Below are 20662 nucleotides of genomic sequence, written 5' to 3' on the forward strand. Positions count from 1 at the left end.
AAAGCTAAGAAACCATTTGCATGAGATATTTTGAAACATAAAATGGCTAATGGCTGTGCAGTAAAAATTTTGAAAACATTTATGTTTTTCAGTACATTATATTATGTAGTATATCAACAAATTAATGGTTATTAATTTAAAAAATATTTTAGTTGTATTTTTTGTCTGAATATATCAAATTGGTTATTAGTATTACGTGACCTTTTCGGGTAAGCATTTATTTTATTTTACATGATGTGTGCATGCCGTATATAACATGACAACTAACAAGGTATATTAAATAGTTTAAAATAACAGAATGAAGCTTTAGAGGTACAAAATATCTGTTTGACAATTTTATGTTAATTTAATGTACGAGAAAATCAATAACAGGGATCGTATTGTCGAAAATAAGATGAAAAATCATATACTTTAAAATACCATAAGACAAATGTTCATTTTTGAATGTATATTTGTTTAAACATTTTGTGCTTTTATTGAAGACAAAGACTAATTCTTAACCATTCGGTATGGCACGTGTCAGTATTAAGGTTGGAATATTTAAACATATTATAATATAATAATATATCTACAACAAAGAGCTGCACGATCCTTAAGTGAAAAAAGCAACGTTATTATTACTTCTTTTTATAATAAATAAAGTACATATTATGATGTTTAATAATTAACAATATAATATGATACAACCAAAAATATGTGTCAGTTATTAACCTGGAAATATATAAAAATAATATAATTTTGTAAAACGTAGGTATTCGAGTCAATAAACAGTTATCTACTAATTCGCCATTTAGGTTTTATTTTAATAATAATAAAATAAATAAACTCAAACCCTAATTTCTTGTCACTTGTCAGGTGGCACTGCTGGGAGCCTTCATTTTCTGTAATTAATGTTATTTTTTTTCTTTTTCTTTTTAAGTCACCACGCTTACTTATTATACACTGTATGTATAAACTGTAAATACACTTTTATCTTCAATAAAAAAAATAAAAAAAAGGTTTTATTTTTAAGTGATCAGTTAGTATTTTTTGGTAAAATTAATGAAACATTTCACCTGCGTCCATAATTTATTATTAATGTGTTATTATGTAATTATGTAATTATGAAATACCTAATGTAAGGTATAGGTACAATACAAATGTATTATACTGAACATAATATCTACAAAAAAATATAATTAAAGTTATTGTAAATTAAAGTAATGATTATATTCTTATTGAAAACAATCACTTATATACTTATCGTAGAAAACAATATATTATATACATTGTATTACCTAAAACGTAACGTGTTAAAAATTCAAAACTTTGGCAGTTCTCCAGTTCAAATTAACGTAAAAAATAAATCGATAAAATAAAATCATGTATCAGACAGTATTCATATAATATTTTATTTTAATTTGATTTGGTACAAGGCTTACATAATGGATATACAAATATCAGATGAACAAGGTATTATATAAACTTAACAAAATCACACTATTAAGTCTAAAGTAAAGGTACCTGTTACAAATCAATTACTATTATTATTATAAAATTGTAAGCAATATCTTACAACTGTACAGCAAGATTAACCAGGAAATTATTAATAAAACAACTACAAAACTTTTTCATAACTTTAATAAAATGTTTTTTAATTAATAACCTACTAACATTTTGAAATATGAAACAAAGTCAACATCCTTTGAACTTGTATTAGTCCATTTCATTAAAAACCATTTTGATATTTTAGTTAGTCAATACTTTTTAAACAAATCGGTGAAGTGTTAATACTTTGTAGAAAGGTAAATAATAGTGGATTCCAATAACATTGCCATGGCCCATGGATATTACTCAAGGTGACAGCTTAAAAACAAACACCATTAAAAATCAAAAGTTAACAGAAAACTGCCAAAGTGGTTTAATTTCCAACATCTAGGTGTGCTTTAATGGAGACGTAAAACTATTAGTTTATTTTAGAAAAATAAAATCAAATACTTGCAGGATATTGCATTTCAAATTACAAGTTATAGTTTATTCAATAAATTTAGAAATATAGGTAATATCTAATAACATAAAATATTCAAATTATGTAATATGTTATTACCTACATTGAATTTATAGAAATTGAACGATTTGCTAGACTGGAGGGAAATAATTTGTAGGATGATTTTGTTACCTTTGGGACTGTTTTGATGTTTAAATCGGAGTGAAGTGTGTGATTTGAAAGGCGCGTTTGTAATCATACTTAATGTTATAGATTGAAAACATTGTAATTTATTAATGTTTGTTTTCTTAGCAGAACTCCATAGCTGGATACCATAAGACCAAATTGGTTAATGTTTTGCATAATAGGAGTTTGTTTTTAGGCTAATTATGGAGTTTTTACCGAGAAGCATATAGAGAGATTTACGTTTGGTGCTTAATTGGATTTGTTTTTTTTTTGTTATATGCTTGGCCCAAGTTAAACGTTTGTTTAGTATCAGACCTAGATAATGGACGTTATGTGTTTGAGGGATGATTTTATTGTTTAGAGTTACTGCGGGGGACTCTATTTTGTTTAAGATTAAACTCGATGTGCGAGAACTTTTCATTGTTGATTTTTATTTTCCATTTAGAATACCACGATTCCATCATATTTAAGCGGGTTTGTAAATGTTGGGAGATAGTTTGCGGGATATATATAAACATATATATCGTGTGAGGTGAAGATAATTTTGCCGTCTGCGAATTCGGCAACAATGGTGTGGTGGAGGTAGGTTGGCCCGCTGAAGTGTATATATTATATTGGACTGAAGACGAAATTGCACCTTGGGGAATACCAGTTAAGTCAGGAGATAAGTTTGAGATGGCTAAGCCTACACGTGTTACGAAATTACGATTTTCTAAGTACGACTTAAAAAATAAAAAAATAAGGAGAAAGGAGAATCGCCTTTAGCTTAAGTAAAAGCCTGGAGTGCCATACCTTATCAAATACTTGGGCAAGATCTAATTGAACAACAGAACAGTATATTTTTTTTTCTCAATACATAGGAAATAGAGTTGGTTATGCGGTGTACTTGGTGTAAGGTAGAGTGCTTGTTTTGGAGGCCAATTTGGGTGTTTAAGTATTATGGTTTGTCGTTTATAATTTTTGAAATGTTGTTTTTATTTTTCAGTTAATTTTGCAAAGAAGGGCAAAAGGCTGATTGGACTGTAGGACGATACAATGTCTAGAAACTACCTGGTCTTGGTATTAAAATTATTTTCCATTGAAGTGGAAAGTAGGAAAGTCTTAATATGGAGTTAAATATGTGAGTTAAATGGATCAAGATTTTTTTGAAAGTTCACGAGCAACTCTGCTGTAATTAAATCTATGCCAGGTGTTTTTTAAGTGAAAAAGATTTTATAAAATGTTGTATTTCACCTGGAGAAAAAAGTTTTGTAGCAAAATATAAAACAAAATATGGTCTAAAGTTTAATATAACTTGTAATTTTATTAATTGTAGAATATTCAATTTTTTAAATGTTCTTATAAATATATGGCAAATTAATATTATATGTTATGATATCAAAATTCAAAATTCGTATCAATTATCCATATTCTACTATTTTAGCCACATTAATGGACAATAAACATCTATGTAATTTATTGACTTAAAACACCTCAAAATCGTCGCACCAATTATAAATCCAACGTTATATATTAATATAATACATAATTGACAATACTCAATTAGTGATTGTTAAGGAACATATATCACATTTATTCCACGGTTTGAATAGTAGAGACGTTGGTGAAAATATGCTGGTGGCGCTTTCAAAGAATAAAAGACGAAAGCAGTGTAAATAACCAAAAATAGCTCCAAGTTTTGAAACTTCAATAAATCATTATATACGCTAAAATAAACACAATTTACTAACAAAAATCAACAGCACTATAGTAATACATTAATTTCTCATCAATTTTATACAATATAAAATGATCTTCTTCACTTTCCATGAAATTTGAAATTACTTTTCTAACAACCATCGCATAAACTCTTTGACAAGATAAAATAACTATATAACTATGTAAAAATTAAATTGATATTTTGAATAGTAACAATTAAATTATATGTTATATAAGTATATGTATCCATTATAATATTATACTTTGAGAAATAATTTATTGAACTTCTAAATGATACCAAAAGTTCTATATTATACAAGTACATACGGGTAGATTAAGTCAAAAATGTTTTATATATCAACACTATTTTATTTTTTTTGTTATTCTGAGGGTGGAAATTATTCATGTATTGTTTTATTCATCAATAAATATGAGATAGATCCGTTATTGTATGTACAGAATGTTTGCAAATTGGTTTTAATTTTTTTTCCACGCCTTACATAATTGGTAAATAGCAAATAGTATGTCAAAATTTTATAATTATAAATTACAATTCATTGTTTATATGTTAAACAATTAAACAGAGAAAAATATTGAACACATCATTTTATTACTACAAAATATCATCACCGATCCTCAAGACAATCCTTTTCATTCGTTGTTACATAATCGATGAATTATTACGAAATCTGATAAAAAAAATGCCATCCTGCCTGTCGTTTTCTCCTCCCCCCCCCCCCCAATTCAGAATCCACCTCATCAGAATATACTTCTCTGAACCCTATATTATAATATTTGTATACTATTATTATATGATTGAGTATAGATGATTTTTGAATCATGCTTGGCCCATTCGTAAGACGAATAAAGTTTGCGATAATCGTATATTATATGACATATAGGTACATGTGATATTATTCACGATGAGTCATAATAATATTGCATTTGAAATACGCAGTCGGTCTTTTATAGGATTTTACTCCGTTCGTTACATTTCGATTGTCGATCCGACGACCAATATTGGAGTTTTATCGTTATCGTTCACGGGTGCAGCGTACTATCATCATAATATTGGTGACGAAATTTCAGTGGAGCAAAAATAATGATTGTAAACATTATCTTCACTTTCATCCGAACTTGGACACGACTAAACTTGTCATCCGTTTCTCGAGGTTTACGGTTCAGGAGCTGATTGGTGGCAGGACGAGGTAAGACTGTGTCACCTGACACCTGCTGCATAATACCGAGATATAAACCTAAACTATGCAATTATTATTCACGGGTTCCTGTTATTCCGTAGGTACACACTTCGGCGGGGCCGTAGTTGTATTGTGCATTATTTGGAAATTATTAATTATTATCATGCACTTGCATGACGCAATTATTAGATTTGTTCGCTAGAGTTTCCCTAGATAAATCCGTAAAAGCTTAGCTGAAATTTGGTTCGTAAAATAGTCACGAGCCACTGTATAGTATAATGGTTTTTAAAGTAATTATACAAAATAATAATGTGATGTATTATTGTGGATTATTGTCGCTTCGTTTATTTGTATTTATGTAATTATAAGGCGTATGCAAAATAATTATTGTTTATAAAATCCAAGTTGTACAGGTTTTCGTATTTCACGCCACTCTCGGTCGCTTGTGTTTACTTCAATTTCGTACGGCGTGGAAATCGATTTGACGCTAAGTCTCAAACACATCGCCGCGGTGGCACGAAATCAAAAACGTACCTGGGCAGTGATATTGCAAACAAAATATTATGATAAAAAAACCGGTCGTTAACAATCCGTGGTTTAACAATATAATGAAAATATTATATCGCACATAATATTCTTATACATTTGTTTCAACACCCGGCGAAAATAAAACATGCCATAAAAACGGTTGTTGGCGCGAAATAATAATATTATTGCAATGATCGAGCGTAAGTACTAAAATACATAATATGTCCTCGAAAATGATCTCGTAAATGAGTCATAAGTCGCAACTATGCATTGACGCGACCACATGCAATGCTTTCTAAGCAAGTAAGTTCACTTTTCTGCGGTATAAATTATCGCAATGGTCGATGAATTATAGCATTATTACAAATTTGCTATAATATGATCACACGTGACACGCTCCATTACGTATTTACGCGTTAGGTCCGCTAGCCCGAAATTCTTCAACCTTGAATGGAAATTTGATAAGGTATTAAGGTGAAAAATTAATAATGCCCCATAATACTACGTATGAAAACTGTATTTCTCGACCCTATCACATGTTTTGGATTTTATAATGACGACGATGATTTATATAATAATATGCGCATTGTACAGGCTGGAACCCGATTGAGCACAGTTTACCTTTTTCATTACCCTATTGAGCATAGATACAATTAAACAATAGAAATCCAAAATATAACACGATTGAGCATAGAAATACGTACAACGTTGCCATTTCACACAGAAAAATAAAAATTTAAAAAAAAAATTGAAATTTTTACAGGAATTATTTTATAATAATGATCAAGCTATTAATTAGTGTATAAAAATATAAAATTAAATTATTTTACAAATATATACAATATACATAATTTATGTCCAATACAGATTAGTCTTAAAGTTAATAATAAAATAATAATTACATAATATAATAAACAATAGTTCATTTTTTTATAAATATATATAATATAATTCAAGTCCTATACGGATTAGTCTAAAAGTTAATTTACCTATTGATGTAATAAATTGAGTTTAATTTTTAAATAAAAGTGTGTGTAAAAAAACGTTAATAATAAAATAATAAATAAAAGTTCATTTGTTCTATAAATATATATATATAATTCATCTCCTATACAAAAAAAAGTTAAAGTTAAAAGTCTTAAAGTTAATTTATATATTTAATTTGAATATTTTTATTATGCTATACAATATGTATTATGTGTCAACGTTTTAAAGTGGTATCCCTAAATACTTATTTCCCACTTTTAATAAATATTTTAGTAAATCTTTAGAACATTTATTTCTTAAATATTCATCGTAAGCCATTATAGTTGCATTAATTTTTTGCATTTCAATAAAACTCATACTTTTATAACTGTCGGTTTCAATTGACCGAATTTTTGTCATCGTTTCAGCTTGCGTTTCTTGTAAAACTATAATTACCAAGTGTATGTGTGGGTGAGACTTATAAAATTGTGAATTGTAAGTTCTATGAAAACTTTCAACAGCGTTTGTTGTTCTAAAAAAAAACATTTCATAGAAATTAAATTGACATTTTTTTTATATTTAATAATTAGACTTTGGATGATCTACCTTGGATCAAACATAGGTTCTTTAGCCCATATATTTGGGGGAAATGAAGATTCATCATCTATATAATTATTGAAAACATAATCGCTAAATTCTGAGCAGACTTCATCATTTGGGCAGACACTCATGAGTTCGACGAATGCATCGGCTACTTCATGACTAGGAAGAAAAGCTAATCCAAAAAAACTCTTAAGCCAATTTCCTAGTTCGTCGTTTTCTTTTTTATAGGCTATTCTGAGAATAGAATCGCTGTTTATCTATAATAATAATTAAGAATACAATTAATATATAATTTTTTGATTTGAAATTATTTTGTTCTTACTTTTCGCCACCATGATTGTCCTAAATGAAACCGACAAGCTATTAATTGTACATTTTCAAAAACTTCATACGCGGCTTGGTGGGCTGCCTTTTCAAAGTCAACGTGTAATTTTTTTAATATGAACTGACTTCCTGTATATTCTACACATACGTTTTGTAGGAATATCCACATTTTTTTATATGTATCTTTTGTGCACCGCCATTTTAATAACTCGCCTTTTTTAATTAATCCAATAAATCTGTACTTAAAAGCACCAACATTGGCTAATTCTTTTCCTCTCTCGGATAAAATAACTTTTATTTCACTAATGTCCATCGCGTTCTATGTATATAAAAAAAGTTATCTAAAACAAAACGGTGTAACGTACTAACGCGTAACGACGAACGACACTAACCACTAACGCCTGATAATATTGAGTCTAAGTTACTTATATTTTGCCATTTTGGCAATACAAAAGCCCACTTCTATATGACTATATTATATTATGTAGATAACAAATAATATCCAATCTTACAGTCGTACAGATAATCTTAATTGGCGTAATCGACAATGCATGAGTGTACCTATTTTGATTTTACGATTACGTCGATCCTAATTTCCTACACGACTCGTATATTATTTATCGATTAAACTCGTGCCGCTTTTCAAAATATGGGAAACCACGATTGAAAATAATCACCACGACTAGTAAAGCACACAGATTGACAAATATTTCCATTTCATAGTACTAGTATTTCAAAATACGCGTGTAGTCTAGCTGGTTGTAGTCGGACAAAAAAATTGGCAACGTTGCATTTATTTGACTGTGCTCAATCGGGTTGTTAAAAAATATGGACCGTGCTCAATCGGGTTTTTTCAAAATAGGGACTGTGCTCAATCGTGTTTCACCGCATTGTACATACTCACAGTTGCGGAACAAAAACGACCTCGATTTTAACGATATCATTCAGAAAATAATGTCCCATCTAAAATATATACCCAAAACAAATTATATATATATTTGAATCCACAACAAATATTGCATATGTATTATTTTAAATCTATTTTCTATTGAAGATTAGTGTGTGAAAATTATATTCGGGGAGACTCGAAGTATATAATACTAATTATCATGAATTTATATACATTTACAGTAGACAAACAGTTTTTGGTAATTGTTATAAACCTCATCACGAATTCCAAATAACGTACAAAGTGATTTATCGAGTATGACGTTCACTTTAATTTTTCCATTATAAGTAATTTTTTAGTATTATAGAGGATAATATAGTTTAAAATGTGTAAATATTTCGTACTTAAAATTTTATATCATTAAATTAGTGTATTGTGTACATCAATTTCTCCTTTTCAAATGTGAATTACTATTTTCCCTGTAAAATTTTTAGACTTTTGTTCTTAACAAAAACAGCAGTTTTCATAATTGTGTATCAAGAAAAATTAGTTAGTATCAGAACAGGTCATTCTTATAATGGTATAGAACTTTAAGCATTTAAAATCATGGCCCTTAAGTATGATTAAAAGTTTAAAAAATCAGAATTTGATTTAGTTCTTAATCAAATAATACATCGTGAGTGGATGAGATGACCATATTTACTGCAGGACTTGTATAGTTGCATGTTTTTATTTATACCCTTGCGAAACTGAAATTTGATATACTATGATGCACATTACACGTTTCCCAACCAACTCAATAGTCCAATTTCAATCGACACAAATGGGAGTGGATGATATTATCTACTTATTACATTTATTTAAATACATCTATAATATTAAAACCATTCGTCTTGTAAATATTATACAAAATATGTTTGAATCATATTATGATAACTTATTATGTATAGTATTTATATTCTTATTTCTTATTTATTTTATTTTACTTTAAGAGTATCTACTTATTTATTAATATTAGTTGAGTATAATCAATATTTCAACATTTTATATTTTATTTAAGTTTGAATTCATATATAAATGTCGAAATATTTCTATATAATAATATTATATGTTGATTGTACTTAATTTGAACAATTGGATTATCTGTTGAAATTAAATTAGGTATTGGACTTTCAAATCAACATATTTTAGGTGTAGTTCATAATGAACAAATATATCAAATAATCCAATTAAAAATAATAATAATAAAATAAAAAAACAATTTCAAAATGTAAAATGTTTTCTTCATAGTTTATAGAAATACATTTTTATTTCAAATATAAAAAGCTTAATTTAGCTCCATTTTTATAATGATATAGTAATTCGTTCACTCTCAGATAAATTGTTAATCTATATAGTCCTGTATTTTACGTTTTCCAATTTCCGGGTCAAAAGGCAAGCACTATTGTGGCTGTTGAGGGATGCGTATAGTCGCCTAGGAAAACATTTGAAGCCGTGATTAAGTTAGATTATCTATCTAAATAACAGTGGGTACTATTACAATGGCTACCCAGTCCCAAAGCACGAAATAAGTTCAACTTTTAAAACTTAATTTGTATGATATAAACTTACTTTTTCTTTGGAAGCTGAGATTAATTCTTTGTGCAGAAAATTAAAATTATATAAGCTTAAAATATTTTTACTTATACTTTAAAATCTTGAGACTGTTGAAAAATTTTAGTTCTTAAAATGTGTTTAAAACTTATGATTTGTATTATAATACATAAAGTTTCAGTTAAACCTTTTGTATAAAAGATTATCAAAATCACCAATAAAACTACTAAATCGTATAATTTTAATGGAGTATGAAAATGATAACTAGGTTAATTAACTGTTAATGTTGATACTTAGGCTTTAATCCTGGAATTTTGATCATGGCTTCAGATTTGTTTAGTACGTACTGTATGGAATTAATTAAATTTATAGAAAACTTCATTGACATGTATATTACGATTCACCGAACTCATCCTTCCTTCCTTTATCAAATTTTGATTCAAAAAATATTTAAGTATACTTACTAAAAGAGTTATTCGACTTCATGGGCATATTATACAATATTGCAGCGGTTCCCAAGCTGTGCGCCGTAGTGTATTTACAATGGCGCCGGACTGCCGTAGAATGTTATCATTCATTCCATTAATTTAATATATACAGATAAATATATACCTAAATCTTAATATAATTTATATCTTATAACATATGTATAATTACAATTAAATAAGTATTTTCATAGTATATATTATACATTTTTCTGGTTTTTTATTATTTTTTATATGTGGGGCACCATATAAACCTCTTATTTCAAAAAAGGGCACCGCGAGATAAAAAAAGTTTGGGAACTGCTGTAATTTAGGATATAAGGATAATATATATTATATGTAATATGTAAACCTATATAAATAAAACAATACGTACCTACAAATAATTTCAAAAAATGCTGTATCAGTTATATTAAATATATTATGTACTATTTTCCCAGTACTTAAAATATTCGGAAGACAATTTTTATAAGTACAAAACGTTTCGACTTTATTGATTATTAGGTATATTTTTTAAATAATTACTTTTGATTTGTGTCCGACTATTATCATATACTACTCGTTCAAATTTGTATTTTATGACGTATATATCAAGGTTAAAAAAATAATTAGGTATCTTAACAATTTACAGTAAAAAAAGTTGTTTTTATTTTAAAAATATGTCTGTATTTAAACAGAACTCCACAAAAGCATAAAAATCTAAGTGTCGGACATTTATGGAACTTGAAAATTATTTTTTCCCGAATAACTAAAGACACATTATTTTAGCGTTTAGTAACTTAGGTAAATCAAATCATCAATGTAAAATGAAAATGGTCTCAATTTAATAACATATATTGGACTGATACATCTTTTTGAAAGAAATTTTAAGTAAATACATACAAATGTACGCAACGTCAAATTAAATTTGGACATAGATTTGATTAAATAATGAAAATATAAAAATATTACGAGAATATTTTATAATTATACTCTACTCATAATATTATAAACTAATATTTTATATAATATTATTTTTAGATTAGGTATATTGATAATCATTTATAAGAGCTAATTAAAGAATAAAATAAATTTGGGCTTGTGGAACAAACATTAATTTAATTTATATGTTTATTAAAAATATCATTAAATTTTATTAAAATAAACCTTAAACGGTTAAGGATAAATGAAATACTTTTATTTACTGTGGTATTAATTTACTTTCATATCTTATGAAAAGGAAATATATTTGAATAAAAGACAATGTAGGTAGAGGTTTTCAAATATTTATCATAAACCACCATAAAACCATCTTGTAAAAATGGATTATTTTTATAACAATGCTGAAAATATTATTTATACTTTGTTTTAATTTTCTTTGTAAATTTAAAAAATAAAGGAATACCTCCTAAAATAATAAGTTCATCTATATAAATACGCAGTTATATTTTATCAATATTTTGTGTTCAAGACATACATTTTTCTTCTTTTTTTTTAATAGGTAGGTATACTCGTATATTATGCATTTATGTAAATTAAATGTTTCTATTTCCATTCAACCATAAATATACCTATGAAATTAATTATATGTGAGATACGCAAACATTATAATTTGATTATAATATTATGTTGATTTTAATATAATTATTATTCGTTATTATTAATTTTTACATATTATATCCGTTGTAACTTGTAAGTATCGACTGGTCACTGTGATGTATGTTAACTAGTCGAATACAAAACGCAAAGGATACATCACACGTACTTGTATTAATTTTATAATTTGATTGGTTTGAAGTTTGAACACACTAGCTATAATTTAATATATAGGTATACTTATATAATATATATACATATATTGATATTGTTATAACTGTTATAAGTACATAATTGTCACACAAATATTTGTAGTTCAAATATTTATACAGTACTTGTGCACTACAGTATAAACGTATGTGACACTACAGAATTCTCACAATAGTATTACTATTATTTTAATGTTTAAAAGTATAAAAGTTATTTGTCACTTGTAAGTGCCCTTGAAGACGGAAACGAACTACCGCGGCGTGTAACACAGTCGTTATAACTCTATAAATACTTAATATGAAGTTCAGTATAATATTAGTCTTACATTTTTTTTTTCAAATAAATAGGTCCAACATAATATAATAACTCGAACTTTTAAATGAACAAGGAAAATGAAAAAAAAAAAACTATTTTTTGCATGAGTAGTTTAAAAATGATAATAAATGTAGACATTTTATGTGATAAGTAAAAAAACTTAAATAAATAAAATAAGTAATATTCGAATAGGTAATCGGTTTTGCTTAGGTGAATGATATAAATGTAAATAATCATATTGTAATAGTTTACATACGTAAGTTACATTGAACATAAACATCAAATTCTTTTTCAAATGAATTTGTATCTATAAATTCATAAATTACATAATTTTTATTATTATATTATATTACAATATTACTACGTAGTAAAAAATAAACAACCGTAACGTCATGCAAAAAAATTAAAATATTTATTTCAATAGTTACGACTCCAAAATTGCTATTATTTCAAATATATTTTAATTTATGTATACATTTTCAGCAGCATTAAAATAACTTTAAGCCATTTCGTTACTTTTAATACTTTAGAACTTAAAATAAGTATAAGTGAGTGACTTCCTATATAATTATATCAATATACGAACAATTAAAAGCATTACAAATATATGCATATTTTGTGTTATAGCTTTAGTGCATTAAATTAATTAAAAACCATATCTGGAGTAGTAAATTGTAGTGATGCAAGGTATTATATCAATATTGAAATATGGTTTAATATTAAATTATAATTTATATAAAAATATGATTTAATATTGGGTATTATCTGAATAATATATATGATATACAATATAATATATGTAATCCTCTTTGTATGGGTGTTGAAAAAGTAGATGATGAAAAATTTAAAAGTGTGTGGTGCTCTTACACTTGACATATATACTCCTAGTCACTATCTTATAAACAGGATTGAACAAGGTAGTGTATGTGAGACTTAGCTCGGCTTTAAATGTTTTGTATGATGCACCACACACTTTTAAATTTATCATTATTTTTTTAAATATAATTTTTTTTAAATGTTTTTTTAGAAAAGTGTGTTTTAAAAAATTTTTTTTTATATTTTTGGTAGATGGTAGTTGTTATGGTTAAATTATTATATTATTATACCTTTACTTCCTTGGAGATGACTTTGCACACCCGTCATCGCCTACCTGGAGGTCCGTGTCCCAAAATGACAACGGATTATTGTATTGTCATCCAAGACCAAGGTCTATACCAATATTCAGATTTTTTCATCGTCAAAAAGTGCCTCAAATCGAGCGCACAATATTTGATTACAGACAAACAGACAAACAGACGTGAAAGCGACCTTAAGAAAAGTGTGTAAAAATACAATTTTTAACATCTCAAAATGTATTTTTGTTCATTTCTTCCACATCAAAAAACAAGTTCACGCACGTTGCCCAAAGGTATTATATAATATTATTTTTTATAAAGTCGGGGCGTAAAAAATTAGATCGGGCTATCATAAGATTCAGTCCACTTATAGAAAAACCTGTCTTAACAAAAATAAATATATAGAGCTTGGATCTAAGCAGTATCTTAAAAGCATAGGAACAAATCTATTCTCGTCACCCTAAATATAGATATGTATATGTATATATATCCGAATGGTCAAATCCAATGGAATTTAAAGCTATTCTTTCATATTTTTCCTTGTTATAACTATAATCATTAATGTAATTCTTATTTTTCATTTTACTTTGGACGATTTTGTTCTACTAACTAAAAACACTAGTCATACTTACATATTTTTAAAGGCAATAATTGTTCAAAGATAAGAATAATTTAACACTTAAGTACCATACTTATTATTTCGATTGATAAGTGCTTTAAATGCATGCATAGCAATTTTATGTTATAATTCAGATATTATGCAGCATTTTATCCTGTCTCAGTAAAAGAAAAGTTCCTTAAGTAGCTTTTGTCGTGGTCTTAATGAGCTTAATGTCAAAAATTTCGATTCAATTAACTTCCTATTAAATTATAAAAAAAAACAGTATTTTTAATATGGTGTAATATTTTATGACATATTAATATAATAATTCACACCCTATATCATTATTATAAACTCAAAAAAACCATAGTGTCTAAAAATTAATTTTTAAAGTAGCATTCGTAATGCTGATCAATATGATTAAAGTGGTTAAAACTAAAAATGAGAAAAAAAAAAACGAAACGAAAATAAATCGAACATAGTTTCTCGTTCACTGCACAGGCATTCAGGGTTAAATGATTTGGGAAATAAAAACCCGCGCGGGTCAATCGTCGCTGAAAGAAACTAGTGAATGGCGCGTGGTACGTGCGTGTGTGAAACGAATAATAAGTCGTTTACCGTAGAAAATCTGTACATCGCGAGTGACCGGATCGTCGGCTGTATCAACGGGCCTATGTTTACCTTAACCTAGGTATATATAACATTATATTGTATTCGTGGCGTCGAGTGGTTGCGAGCTTGCAAAAGTGATGAGGAACGCTTTTATAGGACCGTATTATTGTTACTATATACGACGACGGACGTTTGCGTTCACGACGCACTTGTACTTAATAGTATTATATTGTACACGTAATAATGGTATATTATTGCTTATGCGATTTAATTTATACAAAAGCCGTTGTTCGTCTCCGTGTTTGACAATCAAGACGCGACGAACAGGCACCGTAAGTTGGCCATTTACTTAACGCAATTCAATTGAGTGCATCGCGATGGCGATGTTAACGACTATTATAATAGTCGTGAGACTGCTTACACTTCCAAATATCGTTTGTCGGGCCGATTTGGTGACTTCGTACCTAATAATGATCAGTCATTGTATACATAATATATTTACATCTTATCGACCGTTGTCGTGGCTAGGTATCGATTCCGATGTCAAGCATAAACCTATCATAATTTCGTTAGTGCAGTGTATGGAAATGTTTGGAAACTAAAATTGGATTTATGGCTTATAGCTAATTAATTATTTTCTGTTTCGACTAATAAACGTTACACAACTGCAGGAAATAAAAGATTACATAAACATTAAAATAATAATATATATATAATACGTATACAAATATTCGACTTATTTCATGATTTTACATGCTAGTTGTGTGGTAATTATTGAATTTTATGATATTATTCAAACGGTTTCAATTAATAATTATTTTTTATGATTCCGATACCTGTTTAAGTAACCTATTACAATCCATCACTTTAAAATAATTATGTTACGTTAATTTTATTAAATTAACCTAACCAAAGAATAATACTTTAACTGAAAAAAGTATATACCTATACGTATATCTTTTGGTTATCTTTTGTAAAATACAATCATGACTATCTCGCGTTAATCAGATTCTACATAATACAGATTCTAATTTTAATATATTTCGTTTTGGTTTTTTTTTCATTCTTTTGATACGTATGCTATCTCTTGAGTTGCAAAAACTGTTGACATTTACAAATATTTAATTGTTTTAAGTGAATGACTTGAAAAATATTATTTTTTTTTTCAGTATTTTACTCTCGCTTAGTCCGCAAAAAAAAAACACAATAGCTATAGGTGGTATTATACGTCATATACGTATCGAATTAAATTGTAATTATAATATCCTAATTTACTAAGTATATATGGAGTGCTTCATACACAGCTATACTAGCGTACACCGACTTCATTTACAGGGTTACAAAAAATAAAAAACGCGCAGTTATAAAATTATTGCCATTACAATATAAATGTTGTGTGTAAATTTATATTAATAAATATTCATACGATTTTTGACTCGTCCATAACGTCTTTAATTATGCTATGGACTAGCGTCCCGCATTGTGTAGTTCACGATCAACTAGGTACCAGCCAAACCAAGCTAGGGTAGGGTGCGACGAACTTTGTAATTGTAAGAGAGACAGCATTTCGTGGAAATCATTAACATTAGGGAAACACGATATCATGTGGTCATACGACTATAAAAGATCATTGATAGGGGTACACAAGGTGTGGGGTTATACATCAATACAAAAGTTCCAAGAACCAATTTTATAATGTAATATCATAATATATATTTTTACGTAATAATAATATAAATTATCGAGGTCTGCAGCTGCATGGGATGCACATTTGGCTTGTATGTGGGCGAGTAACATTTCCGTCAGTCTAGATAATTATACCACATCCGTGAGAACAGCGACAAGAGCAAGTAGACTATGGGGAGGAGAGGGTAGTACTATATAAGAGACCCCGAAACGACCGTCGACCTGTCGCCTGTATTCAGACGCGACTTGACCAGATTAGCCAGAGCACCTTCACGCCAGTCTATTCTTTAAATTAATTACATTGGACTTAGAAAAATTCCTATAAATAATATTCTGAACTTAGAAAATATTCGAGTCAAACCGAATTTATTCTAATCATTCAGAATACTTAACTTGTTGAATAAAATTCAGCTTTCATATTTATAAATAAATATATGTTTTGTCAAAATAAATAACCAATCAGTCTAACTAAGAAGAATTCAACGTTGTTTAAATTAACTCAAGAGTCACCTTCCAACATCATCCTTGACTACTGATACCTGTAGGCGACGTGATCACTACAATTATCTATTATTCCGTCTTCCAAGGGAATTTTTCAAAAATTAAATTATGCATTTATAAACACTGAGTTCAATAAGAAAAAAAGGTCTTTGAGGAGAAATAAATGAACCTAACCTTTGTTATAGAGTCGTAGGGTATGCTTTTACATACCCCGAATACTTCGTGCGAACGCCTATGCCCTATACTATGATATTTTAACTATTATACTTTTAATAAAGATACATTGTGCACGATATTTAAAAATAATGTAATCTTTTATTATTATTAAGTTTAAGTATACAAATGTTTTATTTACTTGATTGAATGTTTATATCATATATGGTTTACGGACCGACAACTCGCAACGTATTAGCAAATGTCGTGCACAGAATACAAATGTATATTTAAATATTTAATATCATAAATTATGAGTTTGTGACGTGATACGGAATCAAATAGTAGGTACATAAATTTAAATATGTTTATGTTTTGCATGTACATACAGTTCTTTTTAGTTTAAAAACGTTTCAATTGAATAGCATAAGATTTTTAGTCCTCTGGGGGTTGGTTGTTATTTAATAAAATATTAATAATTTTCTGAATCTACAGTAAGCTCGTAAATATGAAAGAAAGTACTAAGAAACATTTTTTCTTAAAGAGTGCCCAACCAAATTATTATTATTATCATACTTGTTTTCAAAATGTAAGCCAAACAATTCAAGCTCATAAAATAAATGTTAAAAAAACGTGGAGATTACAATAAATAATCTTATGAAATTTGGTGTGTAGTTTATTTTGATGTTGTTTTTTTAAGGTATACCTAACCTATAGCGCTCGAATCACTAGAATAGTAAAATTTAAAATTTAAAACAATTTTGGACGATTTTTTTGTGATAACCATAATGATAGGAAAGACTTTGGTCAATAAATAAAATGTTATGATACCAGGAAGGTTTCTAATGGTACTAATATTTGCGAACAACAAATAACTAATATAGTATACCGCCATACAGGGTGTCCCGCGAAAATTTACCCATTGCGATAGACTCACGAAATAATGGAGATATCAAAATTCTGGTTTTATAGTAAGATTCATAGGAATAATAACTACAATTATTTCATTTTAATGTATTTGTAAAAAAAATTAAAAAATATATTTTTTTTATTTAATTATTTCCAAAAAATTAAAGATAGCCATTTTGTAGAGTATATATTTTTTTAAATATTGACGTTTCAAAATTTTATTTTCATTAATTTCCTGATTTTTAATATGTTTTCTAGTTTTGAAGAAATAAAATATGATTAAAAATGTATAACTATTAGGAACACGGAAAGTATTCAGCCGGCCGAATGGGAATGCGCGCGGCGCGGTGGATCACATGTTTGATAACATTACGGTGTCAAATAATTCGCAATTTTTCTCAAAACTAAAAAAAATATTAAAAATCGGGAAATTAATATAAAATTTTAAAACGTCAATATTTTTAGAAAAATAAATTCTACAAAATGGCTATCTTTAATTTTTTTTGGAAATAATTAAATAAAAAAATATATTTTTGACTTTTTTACTAAAACATTAAAATAAATTAAAATATGAAATAATTGTAGTTCTTATCCTTGTGAATCTTATTATAAAATCAGAATTTCTATACCTCCATTATTTCGTGAGATATCGCAATGGGTAAGTTTTCACGGGACATCCTGTATACTATATGAATATTGACTATAAAATAATTACGTAGAAACAATAATGTATAGTTTTAATTAGAAAACATAATATAGGTATGACATTGTTTGATTTCATATTTCAAAATTCAATATTCATTAAATATTTTTCTGAGGATACTTAGATATAAGAATATTGAACGGGTGGTTAAATAGGTCCAAGTATTTATAGCTTAGACATTCAAAGTAGTGAACCAACATTCATTGAAAGGTACTCATGTGCCACTTATTTTACTAATATTGACATTAATTCTAATTAAATACTCTTTCAAAATTTGATTTGTATGTATCACAAAACTCCGGAAAAAAATATTCTGCTTCGGGATATGCAATTAAAAATGTATATTGTAATTTATTAAAGTTAAAACGTAAAAAACGAAATACTTAAAATAATACCTATGAAAATTCAAAATCTTATAAATTTGAAATGATTTTGTTATGAACCTTAACAATAAACAAAAAAAAAAAATATCGGATGGAACGGGTATTACATTTATGACATTTACTTCGTACTATATATAGGTATGTAATATAATTTTTTTTTGTTCCACATAGTTTGATTATGTTTAATATTTTCTAATGATTTTTTAGACTTATTTATTACTATTAAAGTAATTTAAATAAAAGTTTTTTGTTTTATTTCAAACACTAAATAGGTATTATAGGTAAATGGCTATATGTAGGTATATAAATGACCCACTATGATCAAAATTTATTTTCCTCTTTTTTTAGGAATTCGCAAAATTGTCTTTATCCTTTATTTTCTCTTTTTAGTAAGAGCATTATTTGTATTTTTTTTTTCATGTAAGTGTATGTTCTAAAAAACCATCTCAATATAAAATATTAAAATATCCAACAGTATAAAAATAAAATAATTTGGCGTTTCTTTTGAATTTTTATAATATTTTTGATTTTTTCTAGTATGGTACATATAGTACGTAAATATTTGATATTTTACTATCTTACTATATATATAAAACATAAAAATATATAAAATTCGTGTAACGAATTTCTACCTGTTTTTTCTACCTCATGCTATTGATTTGATTCTAGTTATTTTATTTTTAAGCGAATTTTTCAGACGACTGAAATCTGAATAAGTTTTAAAATAATACGTGTTTTATTATTTTTCATTTTACAATTGTTTTTTATATTTTTTATTTATTTTTAGATTAGCCTCGATTACTTTTGCAATCTGATTTAAATATTTGATTGCGGATTCTAACGATATTACTCGGTTTAGGATTTCCGCGAACGCACGGTACTGGATACATTTGTATTTAAAATGTTTAATAATAATATTCAATTTTCTTATAACTACTTCCACGATGTTAGTTTTTGATAAATTTAATGTATAATATGTGTCTCTACCAGTAAGATATATAAATATAGGCAATATAGCGTATATTTAACGATAGTAATATAGTCTTAACTGTAACTTAAACCGCTTTGTGGCATTATCATTTTCTTTGATTATTTTCAGCGAGGAAATATTGAAATATGCCTTGTATATTATTATAACCAAAATTACATTAAATTCGACGGATGTGTGGTATTATTGAAGGTATTGTTTTGGCCTTTGGGTTACCTTTTTGTCTATGTAATATTTATAATTAATATAATACCATACCTAAATATTGATAATATAGCAATACCGTTGAAGTAAATACGCGTTGGAAGATTAGAAACCACGTTTCATTGAACACCTGTATATTATTACCATAATATATAATACATTCTTAAGAAATCGAAATTTACGCTCCACAAAATATAATACTTTAAGGAAACAAAAATGACTCATATCATTATAAAGTATGCTTTCTTTGGATTACCTATTCTTAGTTTA

At 27.3% G+C, this 20662-nt stretch overlaps 2 protein-coding genes across 3 annotated transcripts in view; both read right to left on the bottom strand.

Annotated features, from left to right (window-relative positions):
• LOC107173854 (FMRFamide receptor-like) overlaps positions 1-20662 on the bottom strand; it is a 101803-nt gene that overhangs the window by 67863 nt on the left and 13278 nt on the right. The window lies entirely within an intron of this gene.
• Positions 6619-8361, bottom strand: LOC149057175 (uncharacterized). The gene is made up of 3 exons (XM_089224663.1): positions 7469-8361; positions 7150-7403; positions 6619-7075 (listed from the first exon to the last, which is right to left on the bottom strand). Exons 1-3 carry the CDS (start codon positions 7781-7783, stop codon positions 6787-6789), a joined length of 858 nt encoding a protein of 285 aa, XP_089080789.1. The 5' UTR covers positions 7784-8361; the 3' UTR covers positions 6619-6786.

This window comes from Diuraphis noxia, unplaced genomic scaffold (genome assembly GCF_037042655.1).
Source record: "Diuraphis noxia isolate RWA-SAM2 unplaced genomic scaffold, SU_Dnox_SAM2 contig0003, whole genome shotgun sequence".
NCBI classification, from domain to species: domain Eukaryota; kingdom Metazoa; phylum Arthropoda; class Insecta; order Hemiptera; family Aphididae; genus Diuraphis; species Diuraphis noxia.

Bases quoted from the DNA above. Each gene is read 5' to 3' on its own strand.
- LOC149057175 (XM_089224663.1), bottom strand. From the start codon at position 7,783: ATGGACATTAGTGAAATAAAAGTTATTTTATCCGAGAGAGGAAAAGAA. The intron at 7,404-7,468 runs GTAAGAACAAAA...TTATTATTATAG, and splicing joins GACAATCATGGTGGCGAAAA to ATAAACAGCGATTCTATTCT. The intron at 7,076-7,149 runs GTAGATCATCCA...GTTTTTTTTTAG, and splicing joins GAACCTATGTTTGATCCAAG to AACAACAAACGCTGTTGAAA.